Source organism: Agelaius phoeniceus, chromosome 6, assembly GCF_051311805.1.
Source record: "Agelaius phoeniceus isolate bAgePho1 chromosome 6, bAgePho1.hap1, whole genome shotgun sequence".
Taxonomy (NCBI): Eukaryota; Metazoa; Chordata; class Aves; order Passeriformes; family Icteridae; genus Agelaius; species Agelaius phoeniceus.
Window position 1 is genome coordinate 4,013,947 of NC_135270.1, and position 17,755 is coordinate 4,031,701.

Here is a 17,755-nt window from a genome sequence, read left to right on the forward strand (position 1 = left end):
CAGCCCTTGGAGCATTATTACCAGCCAGTACTTGATTACTCAGAAAATGAAAAATAGCGTAAATAATGACTTGTTTGGATTTTTTGCTGCACATGCAAGCTGGGTTCCATATTGTTAAATCAGACCCTGACTTCCAAGAGAATTTTTATGAATGAACTCCCCAAAAATTGTGTCTTCAAGGTATTATTTTTTGAAACAACTGATAGTCCTGGGGACATGGGGACGCTGCTCTGGTTGGAGCTCCACTCCTTAGTCCATGAAATGCACTATAAATTTGGAGGTTACATGAGCCATCCCCTTTGGGATTTGTGGGACACATAGGATGCAAAGGTCAGGCATCCTGATGTTTTCTGGGTAGACCCAAAAGGAGTTCTCTCTTGTTGTGTCTTCCAGCTGTGTTTTCCCCATTTGGATTGTACAGATGTCACGTGTAAGAGGCTCTTGAAAAGAAAGTCACACCACAATTGCACGGGGGAGAAAAGGGCAGGCAGGTCCTTTTCTGGTGGTTTCAGATAATTCAGTGTATCAAGCCTCTTGGTGCTGTCCCAGTATGCCCACTTTAGGCATTCACCTTGGAACCAAGGGTTTTTTCTATTCATGATGAATTGAAATAATTTTTTGCATACACAAATCCTACTTTGCCATCTTCCAAAGAGCAGCAGGGAAAGCGTATGAGTTGTCAATCAATAAAATGTTGATTTATCCCTGAAGTAATATAGCTTGCAGGAGGGTAAGACCATTGCTTTTTGCTGAATTCAATTTAAACTGTAGCAAAGGCACTAATGATGCTGTAGATACTATAAAGAAGAAGGCAGAAGCACGCACACCTGGTTTCTGTCTCAGTGGAGGTTTATGCATTAAAGTGATTGATGTACGAGGTCCAAATTTACTGATAAACTAATTATATGATAAAGTAGTTTGTGGGGCTCTTAAATTCCCCCATTACAATTGTAGGAGAAGCAATAAAAAAGTCAATATTTGAAAAGAGTAACATTCATAAAAGGTACATAATTAGACAAAAGGCAGCGGGTGATTGAGTCTCCCCTCCCCCAGACTGTCTTTACACTCCCCATTTTATTCACGTAGGATCTTGGCCTGTTTTTGAATGAGAAAAAGGTCAAGAAGCTGTAATTTGGAATTCTTCTCACTTGGCTGTCAGGAAATATAAACTAATCCTGATTACAAAAAGGACAATGCTATTGATGTACTCAGGTTTTGATGCTACAGGGGTTTTTTCTGTTTAAAATTTTAATTGGCTGAAGTAATTCCTTATATCATTACAAGCATTTTATATTTGATTATGTTTATTCATGTTTCCTAGTTACATTTATTTGCTTTTTTTTCACATTAAAGAGATGGAAAACTCATGGAAATAAACTTTTCCAACTCCAGCAATGCTAAGAATTGCAGTGGATTATATACACAAGTTATATACACAGCCAGGGTTGCAGACATGGTGCATTTGTAGGATGACAGGGCTATGATGCTGCTCTACAATGATTCAGTGGCTGAAGAGAAGCCCTCATGCCCCACACCAACATCAGTGCCCTGGGAAAACTTCAGCATCTTTGAGGACCAAAGCCAAATTCTGCGTAACTTTGTAAAATCTTCCTATTTTAGAGGCTTTGAGAGATGATGAGAGAAAGATGGTGGGGGTGACTTGCCCAGCTTTCCCCTTGCATTCAGGGCTTGGCCAAGCTGTGGGCACAGCCCCTGCCAGCCCTCAGTGTTGTGTCAATGCCCTGGGGCTGCTGGCTCTTGGGTCTCACCAGCCCAAGGTTTACATTTGTTCAGCCTACAGAGTTGCTGCTGTTCTGGTCTGCAAGCAGCAGACAGACCCTTACAGTCCTTAAGTAGTGCAGGGTAGCTGCTCTTAATTTCAAGCATAATTTCACCTTCAGTGAACAGCAGTTCTTGAGAGGCCTCATTTTAGCAGGGAAAGTATTAAGTGAAACAGCAAGGATGGGAATACAAACCCAAAGATCTTAGACATGGTTTGAAGGCTGCATGTACACGGGATAAAGCAGGAAAAGCTACTCTTTGAATCACAGGCACCAAAACCACAACATTTTTCCTGGAGAAAATACCACTTAATAGCTCAGAATTGTCACCCTGCAGCTACAGCAAAAGTGATTTTAAAACTCTAACCAACAATTAAAATAATTGTTTTCTTCTCATGTCTGCTAAAGGCATGCCAGCTTTCCATCCCATGGCAGGATCTGTACCCTGAATCTCGTCCCATGCCTTCTAATCAGGGATTTCAGCACAATTTATGTGCATGAAACCACTTCTCTGACAGAGTTCTGTGGTAGGTGCAGATTAGCCTTTTGCAAACAAGGAAATGCATGTGTCTATCACACATCCATCTATTAAGCTGCTCATGAACATACTTGTTTGGTGAGCACGCCAGGTCTGGGTTTGTTCCTCGCCACTGCTCATGTAGCTGTCTCTGCTCTGGCATGAAGTGTTGTAGAAATAGAACTTGTGATCTGTGGCAATTACCACCTGCAGTGACGTGCACACACACACACCAGACCCTCCCCATCCAAACCTCTGGGCTTTTCTTTTGGGGTTTGGCATGATCTCCATGCACTGCTGGGACAGAGGGGCTCCTAAAGCCCCTGTGAAGTGCTGGGGGAAGCCGGGAGGATAACTCACCCTTCCTTCTGACACCTCTCCATGGCCAGTGCTCAGCCACACCTGGCTTGCCCCACACTCTGGGGTGCAGGGGATGTTGAGGATGATGGCACAGAAAAAAAAAAAAAAGGTGAGAACAAGAAAAAAAAAAAAAGTAAGGAGAGAATGAATCCACGAATCCAACCCCGCAGAAACATTAAAAGTTTGGTTTGTCATTTCCTGATGCTCTGACATTCACTAAAGCTGGCAATTCATCTCCTGAGTGTCTCTGCCTTGCTGCTGTTGTTTTGGAGGCATTAAACACCCACTACCTGAGCAAAGAGGGAAGTGTCTGGGCTGTGCCCAGGAGTATCCAGTGTACCAGGTGTCTGGCGTGCAGTGCCTGAGCCTCCCGCCAGCAGCCCAGCCAAGGCTCCAGCCCAGCAGACAGAAAAGAGGGCACGGGACAAGAACAACAAAAATGCACACTCTGAGGGAGCAGCAGACATGGGAAGGGTGAAGAAAATCCCCTTTCCCCAAAGAGGTTGTGTGTGATTCCTTGGGACGGTGGAAACCTGAGCCAGGTGTGGAAAGGTTAGATGGCTAGAGATGCACTCCTGTGACGAATCAGGCCATTGGAGCTCTAGGATTAAAGGAGATCAGAAAACTGGTGGTGCACTTGTGGGTGAAAGGTGTTGGGATTGACTCATCTCTCCTTTCCTCTAAGTATTCAGTGGGTTTCAGTTAGATGCAATATAGTGGATTATTTTTAATATTTAAAGGGATCAGATTCCAAGGGCTTTATAAACTTAGCCAGGCATCTTATCAGCACGGGTTTATGCCTTAGCAAACCCTGCTCAGTGCATAACTTTGGAGAGCTTACTTTGAGTGTGTGCTAAAAATAAGCAAGCCCCAAAATCCCAGGCCCACAGCCCCGTGAATGCTCTTTTACAGCTTATTTCAATTGAAGCCACAAAGATCTCCTCTGGCATCAAGCTCTGCCTTGGCCAGGTGCAGCAGCTCAGCGATACTGCCCGAGGCTGATGGGCGATAAGGGATCTGCGAGCAGCTGGGGAGGGAACAGGAGGTGCAGGTGGAGCTTGGCACCAGGGCCAGGGGCTGTCCCGGGGTGCCCACCACCCACGGGGTCCCACTCTGCCAGGAGCTGGCAGGAGGGATCCTCCTTGGGTACACAGAAATCCTTGGGAATGCAAAGCATGTGTAAACAGTGAATAGTTCTGCCGGCTCTCCTGCCCTTCAGGACTTTCAGATTAACATATTTTATGCTGCACTTAGATGGTTGTCTTCCTCTTTCCGAAAGGGTTAAGGTACTTTGGCTCCATCCCTTTTCAAAGCAGAGCCGCACCAATGCTTTAAACAAGCTGATGTGTTTAAAGATAAATTCAGGATATTTTTTTCTTTAAATAGCATATTGAGCTATTTCACCTAAGAAACAAAACATAAGAGCTCAAAACATTTTTCTATGTTACGTTTTCTGTGTTAACCACCTAAAGCATTAAAGACAGAAGTATCTGCGAAACAGTAGATATCTTTGTTAATTACAAACTAAAATTATCAATGCAGAAATGGACATTAAAAAGAGTCTCCTCAAAATGAAACTCAGACCCCATTAAGTTCTCCTCCTCCAGTCAGTGTGACCTGTGGCTCAAGAAACAAGTACTGGATTAGTCACATTGAAGCAAAAGTTTCCCTTGACTGAAACATTTCCTTTGTGTGGTGTAATTTCTGCGTGTTGAATACTTGGGATTGTTCATCCTTGGGTAATTTAATGGCTGGAAGCATGTTGTGTGTTACTGCATTCCCCTCTGGAGATCAATGTGTCTGCCCAGGAGCTCTCATTTGCCCAAGTGAAAGGAATGGTCTGCTCATCCATGGCAGAGGGGTGGTGCCCACCCACTCCTCAGGGCGTGCTAATACACAAAAAATGCAACAAAGAAGGTGCAGTCCTCACTTCCTCTGTCCTCCCTGCAACACCCAGCTCCAAGGAGCAGGAATTGCACAGGGGCTGTCATTAACTCTGCACTGGCCAGGTGAAATTATTTCACTGACTTGCATGGCAGATTTGCTTTAAATAGTGCCAGTACAGCTGGGTTTTTGGTACTACTATTAAAACCTTCTTTTCCTCCTCACTAGCACAGCATGGGGGTAGTTGGATGCATGGCTGGTTCTCTCTCTACAGCATGTGATGTGCTCAGACTATCATTTCCAGATGCAGAGAGAGGGGAACAAAACCCAGGTGGATGCATGACTACTTGGGAATTCAGAAATCCTGAAATATCGACCCACAAAATCAATACAAATTTGAAGCTATTTTTAAAATAACTTCCCTCACGTTCCACACCATTTCTCAAATGGGGAAACACATTGATTTCTCTGCCCCAGCCTGCACAAGGTCAGGGTGGCTTTTGAGTGGTGGGCACGTCCAGCAGTGGAGACAGGGCCACCACCACAAACCCCATTTAAATATAATCCGAGGCAATCCTGCATTCTGATGCTCAAAGGCCCCGTATTTTTAGTGTTGGGTATGACTCAAAGAATACCCAAGTAAAATCTACTCCTGGCTTTGGCAAAATATTTAATGGGGCCTCGGTGGTTCAGGACTTGTGCCATTAGAGTATAAACTCATAAACAACATAATATATGTTTATTTTCTGGACAATGTATATTTTTCACATAGTTTATACATCTGAAACGTAAATGCTTACAAGGGAGTGTTTTAAACACCTCTTTGTATTTCATTAGCTGGCTGTTTAATCTGCTATAATTTATTGCAAATTGCAGTTGTACTATATGGCCTCATGGTGCCTTTACTTATTTGAACATAAACACCACTGAAGTCAGCAGGAATGCAAAGTTTTTAAATCAGAAGGGAGCCAAATGCTAGGTTTTCAGCAAGGACTTTGCACCAAGGCACGAAACCCCTTATTTTAGACTTTTGTTATGTTTCAGTTTGATGCTTTCCCCTGCTATGTGCTCCAAGCAGATTCATTTTCCCCTACAGGCATGTATAGCTCCTTCCCCTTTGGTTTCTTAATTTGGGTTAGATTCCGTAATATGAAAAATATACTCAGATATTGCACCTAGAGCACATTGATGAGACCTAAAGAGCTCTTCTGTGAAGGGAATTAAGATCAAAAAGAATGTGGAATTTAAATATTCAACATTTCTTCTTGGATATGAAACAGAAAAATTGTTTTGATGCAAAAGTTCTTGTGACAGAATACGTTACTTAGACTCTGAGACCATATTAGGATAAAATGCCTTTTTTATATAGGAATTGCACTCCTTCATATGGAAATTATGACATTTTGTCTATTGCCTCTTACTACAAATGTTTAAAGGATCTGTTAAAAATATTCTTTTAAGAAGTCGTATCAAGATAAAAGAAAGTAAATAAGAGCCAGTACAATTTTCAGGCTTATTTCTGATTAGTTTCTTGATTTAGACCCCATTAGCTGCCAGAAAATTGCACCAACTCCCAGAGCTGGGGAAGCATGTAGCTGACACCACAGTTCACTTTGCAGTTGGGGTTTGCTGTGCTTTTGCCAGAACCTCACCCTGGCAGGAAAGGAACACTAATTACATGAATTAATGTTAATTCCATGAACTGATGGGCTTACAGGGACCCAGGAAAAAGAGCTCAGCCTGAGTGCTGACACAAATGAAAGACAAGCAGATGAAATACGCATTCTCATGGGCTGACAAACTGCTACTAGACCTTCATCTACATTTAGCTGATGGATTTTTGACTGAGCATTCATCTTTCCTCACACCCCACGAAAAGCATGGACTGGGAGGGAGGTGGGCAGCTTCCCCCAGCAAGGCTTCAAGTAAAGGGGGCAGGACACCTGCAGGTGGCTGAGGGATTCCCAGATTGCCTGTTGGAAAGGCAAAGGCAAAGGGAAGAGCCTTCTCCCTGTGCTCTTCCACACTAGAGAAGGCTCACTGCTATCCCCTTTCCACCCAAGCACTGCTCCCCTAGTGTGGGAGGGCTCCAGCCAGGACTCCAGCACTCTCCATCACTTCTGCTTGCCCTTCCCACAGCTCCTCACTGGCAGAGCCCCATGGGGGCCCCAGGAGCCCTGCAGGAAGGATCTGAGGCCAGGGAGAGCCCCAGGCAGCTGCCAGGGCCTCTGGAGGCTCAGGAGCTGAGCAGGAACACAGCTTTGGTCCTGCCCTGCTGCTCTTGGACAGGCTGATGCATCCAAAGAAAAGCATTTGGAAAGGTCCATCATGGGATGCATCACACCCCCTCAGCCATTTCAGAGACTTTTTCCATCAGGGGACTGTGAATTTGCACTCTGCATCCTTTCTCCTGGCCTGAAGTGAATGCCTCACATCAGTCTGAATTTTTTCCCTCTTTGTCCCTACAGAAAAAGAATAGGAAATTCTGGCCATTCCAAATGAACTTCCTAGGTTTGTCTTTTTTTAAGGACTTAGCCTTCTTGTCAGATGTTTTGGCTTCCTTAAAATTTGGGAGCCAGCAGAATTTTCTTAAGGGACTGCTGCAGAAATACTTTGATGGGAAAGTAGATGATAAAAATAACTATTAGGTGCCAAAGGCAGTGGACTGGGAATTAAAAGCTCTTCTGAAGTCAGAGACATTTGTGTCTTTAAAAGAGCTCAGAAAAAGAGGTGAGAAAAGCTATGAGCATGGCTGGACAGCTGACTGAGTCCAGGTGAAGGATTTGGGAGAGGAAAACAACAGGTGGTGGGCAGGAAGGGCCAGAGAATCAGATCTGCCTGGGGAATACCCTGTGGATAGAGTGACTGGTGCAGGAGCAAACACAGAAAGAAAAGAGGTGAAACTAGGATTAAACTTTACCTCTTGCTACCAGCAAGATCTTCGTCAAAGACTTACGCACAACAATTAAACCCCTCAAAAACCAAAACTAGGGAAAATCCTAGAATTAGGTACTTGTTCCCTCAGAAGAGGATGAGAACAAAACCTGTGACAGAGGTTATTCATGTCACTTAAAAAAGTTTTCAAAAACAGTGATCAATGATGAATGTGCTGCAAGCACTTAAAATATCTCAGTAAATAAACCAAATTTGGGGCACAAAAAGACATTCATATGGAAAATACTGTAAGATTCACTCTTTCTGTGGATGACCAATAGACACAGTAGGTTTTTTTCCCCTCTCTGATGCAATAAATTTTCAGCAATATAATAAAGGCTATCACACTTCAGGCTACAGCAAGGGATTGGTACAGTAGCAAAAGACATTTGAGATGTATCAGCATCCACAGGAAAATTTCAAACCTAGAATTGAGCCCCATTTAAAAACTGCTAAGTCTTTTTGTTTTCCTGGTCAATGCTATATTATCAGCTATCTGTTCACAAAACTCAGCCAAATACTCTCTCAGATGGTTTTACAGACTTTTGGCAGGCGTGAGTGAACATGTATTTTACAGAGCAAACCAACACATGAGCAGCTCCAGCCTCCTGACCTCTGCTCATGTCTCTTGCTTCATCTCATTCTCAGTAGAGTTGGTTTGGTTTCAAAAGCTATTTGCTGTCAGAAAACAGCTGCCTTTTTTTTTTTTTTTCTTTCCTTTGGTAGCCACCTGCTTACCTGAAATCCATTAAATCCATTGTCTTTTCATGATATTGTTTGGGTTTGAATCTGAATATTTTATCAAATGTCATTGTCAGATTATTGAGGATAGCTTTAGACAGAAGTACTGAAAGCCTCTTTGAATACTCTGTTAAACAATGGAGAACTCAGTTTGTGCTGAAAATACTGGAAAAAAATTAATTTTGAAATGTCAAATATTTTCCCAGCTCTGTCTGCCTTGACAATGTGTGGCCTTTTCTGATTCCTGAGAGGAAATCTGAATGGGAGCTAAGTGACAGATACAGAACTGCTTGTGGGCCACCATACAACCTCCTCCTCCTCCTGCTGCTGTTTCAAGGGGTGAAACATGTAAAAGGATAAAGAAACCTGAATGCAGGATCAGGGCTGACGTCAATATTTTGACATTTCCATGGCTGTACAGGTTTAGTGGCTCTAATATTAGAATAATACGCTGCAAGAGGTAGCATGTGAAGCTATACTGCTATGCCTTGTCTTGGACTTGAGCAGTAACCATCTAAACAGCCTCCATCATTCTCTTCCCATTCTCAAATGTTTCTTAGAAACAAATCCTTCAGACAAAAGGTTGTGAGCTTTGTGGTTGGGTTTAAATTGAGTGGCGTATTTCCCCTCAGCCAGTGCTCAGGGGGGAGCTTGGTCCCTGCTCTGCACGGCTGCTGAGCAAATGGAGGTGAAGGGGCTGCGAGGACCTGCCACGCAGCACAGGAGCTGCACAGGAGCTTGGCTTTGCTGTGGCTCATCCAAGGAATCAACCTGGCTGCTCTTCCCTCCTGTTTGCCTCTGGAGAGCACACACACACACACAGAGAAAGGCAGCCCCCTTTCACAGACACTGCCTGTGTGCCACTTCTACTCTCGCCAAACAGATGAGAGAAAAGTTTATCCAGAAGCCTTCCCACTGCCAGGGTCCCTTCCACCTCAGCATGCCTCACCCATTTTTTTTTTTTTTAACTGCTTCAATTTGCAGCTCACCATTTGTTATAATAATGGAGTCTAGTGAGAAGCTTGTGGCCCCATAAACTTTGGACATAATTTTAACTGTGTCAGCTTTAAAAAGTCAGTATCTGTCTCATCAAAGGGCAATCATGTCCAATGTGGGTGTCTCTGTCAATTGTGTTCTGAACTGCAGCAATAATCCAACCAAACCGTGCAAAGATCTTTTCTACACCCACATTTCTTAATTATCATCATGAGACTGAGGTAGCTGAGACCAGATCTATAATGTTTTCTGGATGTCAAAATGCCCACACACCTTCTGTAATCCTTGTGCTACCAGCCCCCTTTCATATTGCTTTTAGCTGGTCCATCTAATTATCTACTACCATAACTTTTTACTGCATTATTCCCAAATCCCACAAAGGCTCTGTTTAACAAAGAAGAAACAACTGGTCTGATGAGACCTCCTTAACTGAACAATCCTATTAACACTTTAGTAGATGATAAACCCCTTTCAGAAACGAACCATTTTTCTTACATTCAGGGAAGACCTAGGCCCTTAAAAGTCTCTGCATATATTGCATCCATAAACAATGCAATTTCTTGGGAGTTTTGGGGTCTACTGTCCATTTGGAGAATAAATAACTTCGTTATTTTCACATGTGCTACAGTCAATAAGGATCTGGAATGGGAAAGTAGCGAAAATGTTATGACTTAATGAACACGTCGCAAAATCATTCTTGCCAAATGTCAAAATAAATTGGAGGCCAGAGTGCACGGTTTATGCTTGTTAAATTGGGGGTTTGTGTGCTATTTTGGGAAGGAAAAAAACCCAAAAACAAGACAGGCCACACTATGAAAAAGCAGGGGGAATAAAAAGTGAACACTTGGCCACTCATGGCAAGAGCTTGGCCCACTGCAGCCCCTGCACCAGTGCTCCCCTGCACAAGAGCCAACACAGCAGCTGTGGCTCTGGGGAACCCCTCCCTGCCACCTCAGCTGGCTCTGGGGCACTGCCCTGGCCCCAGGGCTCTGCCCCAGGCCCCACAGCCCAGCTGGGACCACATCCCTGCCCCCCTGGAAGCATCAGTGCCAGGGTGAAGATGCATCACACCCACCAGCCACTTCAGAGACTTCTTCCATCAGGGGACTGTGCATTTGCACTCTGCATGGGAGCCGTGAAGCTCAAAGGACAGCAGGGATAGCGGGACTGGAAGCAGATGTACTTCTGCTGGAGACTCCTGTGCCATGTCTGGTCATTGCCACAGGAATCCCACTGATGCCACTCCTGGCACAGAGGTGCTGAGAAGAGCAGCTTGTGCCTACACTGCAGAGAGTTTTCTGTTTGTCCAAGCAATGAGCAGCTTCAAAGGTCTAAGTTTAGAAATACCTACACAGCTGAGGACCTGATCCTTTGAACACCAAAGCATGTCACCAAAGCTATTTTCCCTTTGAGATTGCCTCAGGAAAAGACCAATTAGGATTACATGATAAGTAAAATTATTCCCATACTTACATGGTTGGGAAAATAGGTCTCTCCAACTGCATATTCAAAAGGAGATCAAAGCAACATTGTTCTTTTGCAGTTAGATTTTGACTTATTTATGTTTTTCCCCGTTATGTGCCTGCTCCAGCAGCACCAAGAGGCCACAGGCATGTGCTTCTTACTTCCCCTCTACATCTAGTAATGGGAGTGCCATGAAAGTGCCTCTATTTCTGGCTGCCTGCACGAAAATGTGTGGATACATGTATGTGGCTTTCACTTATTTTACTTCACGACACAAGGAGGGAGGGAAAATCTTTTTCATACACCTACATCTATCACAAAGCAACTAAGAATAGAAGCAATATTGAGACAGATGGAAATGTTAATGGTGACAGCTCACAAGCAAGAATCACACATTTGTGAAATAATGAAATGGGTGGGCAGTTGTTATATGAACTCCATGTCAGTCGATATGTTTTCCTGGCTATCATTTTGCAGAAGTATGTCTCAGAGATATTTTCAGTTCATGGGAGAAGCCTGTGCCCTACCCTACACCTTGCTGCTGGCACGTGGGTGTAGGAATTCACCAAAGGTGGCGAGCAGCTTGCCAGTGACCCTGTCCATCACATGCCCTGGGGGCTGCAGGATGCTCCCTGACATTTCTCTGCCAGGGCACTTCACTGCTCCCAACAATGTGGAGAGATGCAGAAGGGAAGGGTAAAAATATTTGGAAAACCAAACATGAGAGGAACATGGGGATGCCCACACGTGTTGCAAAATCTTACGTCCAGGCATACAAGTATTACCTTTTCTTTGACATTTCATCTGCCCATCTTCTGCAGTCCTTATTGTTAGCTGGACTTGCGGACCACAAATGCAAACGAGCATTACAAAACCAGCCCTGCATTTCTCCACTCTTCCTTTCTAGCTCTCCATGCCCCAAAAGCCATCAAATCCATTTTAAGGACCACTTTGACAAGCCTGCTTTTGCTAGCCCCAGTTTCTTAGCCCCAATCTAATGTTAGCTCAAAGGGGAGGGAGCCGTGAAAGTGTCTTTTCAGACATATTTTACCTTGCACTACCTGTCTCATTCCCAAGGTCTGGGGAATCTACTGATTTTCAACAACTTTGATAGGCACTGTTTCTTGCAGATGCTGTTTACTGACTTGACGTTACTATTTTTTGCCAGAGGAATGAACTAGTTCTCCTGAAATCTTAGGGATGCTCTCTTTGTTTGCGTAGCTGATTTAAAAAAAAAAAAAATAAAAAATTCTAGCAGCTACATCTTCAAGTGCTTAGTGGTGATTTACTACAATGATTCATGGTAAGACTTACAGCTCCGAGGAAAATCTGTCCCTCGGGATTTATCCACCTTTCCAGAATTTCTCATGGCAGGGCAACCATATGCCACTGTATTTAGGAAGCAACTTATGGTTACTGAATGGCAGCCAGTCTGCATTTTCTTAGTGCATTTCTAAGAGCTCAACAGCATTAATGTGATAAAGAAAGGAAAAAAAAAAAAAAGGACTCTGTACAAAGCCAAATGTATGCACCCAGCCACCTCAGATTAATGAAATGCTAGACATTAATCCACTGGCATACATGCCTGTGAATGCTGGCCACTAAAAATAAATAGTGAGAAATATCAGACCGTTTGAAACAGGAAATTGTTGAGCAATCCTGAAAATCAAAAGGTTATCCAAATGGTGAGCTGCTGAGAATGGCAAACTTGCATAGAGACAAGGCCTGTGTCAAACACCATATATTATAAAAACCATCTCAGCTGGACACAGACACCTGACACTGAAGCCAACACTCGTGGTACCAGGCAAAAGAAAACCTTAAAAATGAGGCAAAAAAAGACTGCCACACCAAAACTTTGGAGGATGAAGACCTAGCCCAAGGACATTGGCCATTTTACAGTACTGTAACTGTAAGAGATGAAAGGTGGTGATGAACCACCACCAAAGCAGTGACAGCTCCTGGAGAAACAGGAGATACTAAAATCAATAAAGCTACTTGCAGATGAAGGTATGAGTCACCAGGATGGGACCAAAACTGGCCCGTGTCATTTGTTAGCAGCCGTCCATCCCAGGCCTCTCTGCAGAGAATGATTAGAATTCCAGAGAAACATGGCAACAGAGGCAGAAAGGGAAATGCTGGAGTTTTTTAAGAGTTGGCAAGAAAGTAATGGGTGCAAACTCAAAATACAGGAAGATAGACAAAATTATGCATGGAGTGGAAAATTCATATAACTAGAAGCTCCTTGACAACCTCCTAGATAACAGAAAAAAAAATATTTTGGGAAGTGGGTAGATTTTTAGTAGGGCTCATCAACCTCTAGTTCAGAGTGGATGTATTGAAATATTGGCTCTACCACATTACTTTTTCCTAAGTGAAAAAAGGTCAGAGGGCGTTTCAGTATGAATTTAATGAGACCAATACTGCAAATCATGAGTGTTCGAGTGTCACCCAGCCTCCTGACGAAGGATGCTGCCGAGACCTGGCTCTTCTCTGGCTCCTCTCTCCTCCCCTTTAGAACTGCCTCCTACGACACCCTGACAGGTATCCCCAGCAAACGCGAGTTCTCCAGGTGCAAATGGAAAAATCCACGGAGGGATGCTGCCCGCTCCCTCCTCCGGCCGGCCTGGGGGGTGTAAAAGGGGACGGCGCTGAGCCAAGGCCGCCAGTAGCGCATCTCCCGGGCAGGAGAGCGGCTGCTCCCCGTTACCGACCGGACCCCGGAGCGGACACGGCCGCAGCACAGGCGGCAGATGCCCGACTTTATCCGGAGCGAGCCCCTCCGGAGCCGTCCTGCGCCACCTCCATTTTGGCTGCGCCGTGCCCGGTGCGGCTCCGCTGCCGCCGTCCAGGGGCCGGGGCCGCGGGGCGGAGGGGGCGGCGGAGGGGCGGCATCCCCGGCGCCCCCATCCCCGGGCACCGCGCCCCGTTTCCGCAGCACGGAGCCTCCCGGGGGGAGGCGGTCGCTGTGGCAACCGCGCTGGGGAGGGAGGGAGGGAGGGAGGGAGGGGGGACCCGGGGGACGCCGGCGGGGGCGGCCCGGCCCGGCTCGGCCCGGCGGGCGCGGTGCCTGCGCGGCGTCTCCGCCCTGCTGCGCGCTGGGGACGCCGCCCCCTCCCCGCGGCGGGCCGGCCTCTCTCCATCCCTCCCCTCCCTCCCTCCTTCCTTCCCTCCCGCCTGCCGGGGGCTTCCCTGCCCGGCGGCGCTACGTGCGAGCCGAGCGGGAGGGAGCCCGGCGGGAGGCGGGGGCGGCGAGGCCCCGGGATCCGCCCTCGCTCCGCAGCGGGGCCGGCCCGGGGCGCTGCCGCAGGGAGGGCCCGGGGGGCTCGGCCGGGCGGCTCGGAGGGGGCTCCCCGCGGCCGGGATTCCCCGGGCGGAGGAGCGCGGTGTGTGCGGAGCGGGCACGGCGGGGCTCCGGGCGGGCTCTGCTGGCGGCAGCGCGGGCAGCGGGGGAGGGGGCGATGCTCGGGCTCCGTGCGGAGCCGGAGACCCCCTGAGCCTCTCTACCTGCGAGCGCTGCTGCTGCCGCCGCGGCTCCGCCAAACTGCTGACTTTCCAGAGCTTATTTTTAGCCCGGAGACTAAATATTATTAGCTACATTTCTACGTAGGAAGAATCGGAAGCGCGGGGAGGGCTGGGGGGAGGCACTAGAGATAGGGAGGGAGATGAGCAGAAAGCTTATCCGAATGATCTCCAGTTGGGGGGGCTGCGTTTGGGTTTCAGCCTTGCCAAACGCGCGCACACACACACGCACACACACCATTAATTATAGCAAAGTAGATGCGGATATTGGATCATCGGCAATACATGCACGGCTCTCCCTTTGAGCCGTAGGTTGCGTACGCGGAGGGGTCAGCTAATCTCCGTGTAGGTAAAGATCAGCTGCGTCCCTTTATCTGTGAAAGATCAGTCCTGCACAGTGCCAGCTAGCTGCATCTCTTTAGCTATGCAAAATCAACTTGCATCCTTAGCCAGCGGGAAAAAAAAAAAAAATCCGTCGCATCTGCTTCTTTTGGTAAAGATCAGTTGCATCTCTGCCCAAAGCATGCACACACACACACAGACGAGATTCCCAGGTTAAATCAGGCACAACTTAAGTTAACTCGTGGTTAAATCTCATCCAGCTTTTCCTTCCTTCCTCCTCTAGCCCTCACACACATCAAGCAGCCAGCAAGGTAACAAAACTAGGCGAAGAGCAGGCACCCATCCCCGCACCACAGAGAGGGAGAGGCAGGAGCCAGAGGGGCCGCCGGGGGTGTCCCCCCTGTGCTTACCTTGGTTACAGCTAACACCACGAGCAGTGGCTAGATCGCGGAGATAAATACTGGCATTTCCCAAAGTTGACACCGTCAAACCAACCCCCGGAGCTTGCAAGACTCTTTTTTTTTTTTTTTTTTTTTTTATATATCCCTCCTCTCTTGTTCCTATTCCAGTCCGCACCGCTAGGAATTCAACTTCGCCCAGCTCCAGCTGGGGCGAGAGGGCGGCGGGCGGGGAGGGAGGGGAGGGAGGGGAGTGGAAGAAGGACCGGGGCTTGGCGGGGGAGGGCAGCCGGCACCCAGCGCCCGCCGGGTCGCGGAGCACTGCGGAGCCGGCCCCCGCCGCCGCTGTCCAGGGTGCTGCCGGTGCCGCCGCCGGCGCCGCCGCCTCCCCGCTCCGCTCCCCGCCCCCTCCGGGGCAGCCCCGAGCCCCCGGCCCCCCCCGGTGCCCGCCGAGGGACGGACGGGAGAGCGCCCGGCGGCAGCCCGGCCGCCGCAAGCTGCAAGTTTGTGGCTCAGGCGCGCCGTTCCCATCGCAGCCCTAAATCAAAGAGCGCCGCAATTAAAGTTACACCGTCTAAAGCACAATTCCGCCGGCCTCCGCGGGTTACGCTCTTTGGCGTATTAAGTACTAGAAAGCCGAGCCCGTGATATCAGATCCTGTCGTTAAGCAGCATCTCGAGCTTTTTGGTGTAGTTGTTTTGTTCCTCTCTCCGGGTATTAAAAATAAGCTTTTTTTTTTGTAGGTACTCACCATTGTTTCTTTGCTGTCCTGGAGACAGAAGTGGTTTAAAATCCAGTCTCTCCAACAGATGCTGGAAGGTAATGTGTCTTGTTTGAAGTCATCATGTGAGAACTTCTGCTTTGCTCAGTGGATCGCCCACCACTTGGTGTGACTTATGAATCTAATAACCCTTTGCAATATCCGCAAGCTTAAACTCTCCACCACCTTGGTGCCTACAGAAGACAGAAAGCAACTGGCAGGGAGTTTTAAAAACCTATAGATTTACGCAAACGCCTTAGCTCAGAGTCACGTTTCCCTCTGAGTTCTTACGTGATCTTAATGAATGAGAGGGGTTACCAACCAATACAGTATAAAACGTGATCGCAGCCGCCTCCCAGGAAACCGGAGCGGGACACCAAGTTCCCGAGTGAAGTCCTGGCCGGCCGGGCGCGCTGCGCAGCCAGCCCTGACTCCCACCGCCCTCCTTCCACCTCCCGGCTCGCACCCGGGGCCGCGCAAGGCGAGCCGGCTCTGCAGATTTACGCTCGGGACAGGTAAGTCAGCATTCGGGGGGCTGTTTGTCTGTTTGTTCGTTTGAGTGGCACCTTCACCGCGCTCTCACGGGAAGTGCTCCAGGGACTTGTTGCATACTAGGTCCTGCCACAAGAGGAGCGTGGCACAGTTGCCAAGACGAGTTCCTTTCCGAAACCCCTGCCTTTCCCGAGCTGCAACTTCCCGCACGCTTCTCCTCCCCCTCCTCCCTCCGCCCTCGCCGGGAGGCGCATCCCGAGGGCGGGATGCTCGGCCGGCCGGCACCGAGCCCCTGCCGCCGCCGAGGCACAGCCCGGGAGGAGGGGAGGGCAGCGCATCCCCGGCTTCTGCCTTTGCTCTCCCCCTGTCTCCCCCAGCAGCGCCCCGGCTCCGCCCGTGATTTCGGTGGCCAAGCCAATTCCGGTCTGCTTGCGCTGGGAGAACGCCCGCACACCTGGGCGCCACTGCAGCCCCTTTCCCCGAGAGAGGTGGCCGAGCCCCGGGGTTACTCGTGCCAAGGCTGACAGAGTCCCCGTCCCCATCTTGTCTTGGCATCTGGGGTTTATTCTCAGCGGCTGCCCCGCCTCCCCGGCTCCGAGAGCCCCGCGGGAGCGGTGCGGGAAGGGCTGTGGGAGGTGGTGGGGAGGGTTTCTTCGCTTCGAAGGCGAATTGCAGTCAACTGAACCTGGACTTGCCAAAGTTTATGGGCGCTGCCTCTCATGAGGAAAAAAAAAACAAAGAGACCAAGACCGAGGAGCTCCTCGTCCGTTCTCTCCTGACTGAGTGTTGGAATTGCACTGACGGGTCATTTGTCTCCCAAGCGCCCGTTTCTCCCGCCCCCCAGTCCCAGGTACCTCCGCCTGGGAGCCAAAGCAAGCAGCCTCTTCCATGACAACCATCTATGTTGATCCATGCAATAACCAGCAGATGCTGCCCTAAGACTGGTACAGCTGGTACTTTCCTGCCTCGGCTGTCCTGGGGACAAGGTGTTAGAAGAAAAGTCCAAGTGGCATCCAGCAAAGCTGCCCTGAGGAGAGCCACGGAACCCCCTCAGCGCACCACCCCCTGCCCGTGTGCCATGTGCAGGCAGAGCCTGCTGCTGGTGAAACACTGCACCCGGCAGATCAGCCTGCCGCTGACACCCTGTCACCCGAGACACGTCCCCAAGGGCTGAGCCTCAGGCAGGAAGCTGAAGTTTTCCCCCAACAGTTGGAAGTACTCATAGTGAGTGTTAATACTGGTCAGGAACACCAGTTTTAAGTGGCATTCAAGTTGAAAAAATAAATAATAAAAAAAAATAAGCCAAAGTGTTGCAACAAGTGGTAAGACTGCAATGAGTTGGGCTCTCTCCCACATTCTTCTAAGCAATTTGCTCCTGCCTCTTCCTCAGGGGAATAAAATAATTTAGTAGTATCTACTTTGGGTAGTAAGTTGCACAATTCACGTTTTGACTACATAAACACATATCTAAATCTTAAAGGTTTCTGACCCTGTGGAGTCCTCAGTGTTTTACAGAGAGAACTCCACAAAGTTATCATTTAAAACATATTTCTACATACTTATT

The 17,755-nt window shown here is 48.0% G+C and overlaps 1 protein-coding gene and 1 long non-coding RNA gene across 4 annotated transcripts in view; one reads left to right on the forward strand and one right to left on the reverse strand.

The window, feature by feature from the left end:
* Window positions 1-15,829, reverse strand: part of BDNF (brain derived neurotrophic factor) — a 40,716-nt gene extending 24,887 nt beyond the window's left edge. Inside the window, exon 1 of one of the 2 annotated variants that reach the window (XM_054635272.2) lies at window positions 15,691-15,829. In XM_054635272.2, coding sequence (XP_054491247.1) covers window positions 15,691-15,693 — 3 coding nt within the window. In that variant the 5' untranslated portion in view covers window positions 15,694-15,829. Of the gene's footprint in view, window positions 1-14,951; window positions 15,105-15,690 lie in introns of those variants that run through there. The other variant, XM_054635273.2, reaches the window with a different exon arrangement.
* A 56-nt stretch (window positions 15,830-15,885) lies between these two features.
* LOC143694290 (uncharacterized) overlaps window positions 15,886-17,755 on the forward strand; it is a 39,657-nt gene continuing 37,787 nt past the window's right edge. For both annotated transcript variants that reach the window (XR_013182647.1, XR_013182648.1), the window contains exon 1: window positions 15,886-16,214. This is a non-coding gene — a long non-coding RNA (uncharacterized LOC143694290). The remainder of the gene's footprint in view (window positions 16,215-17,755) is intronic.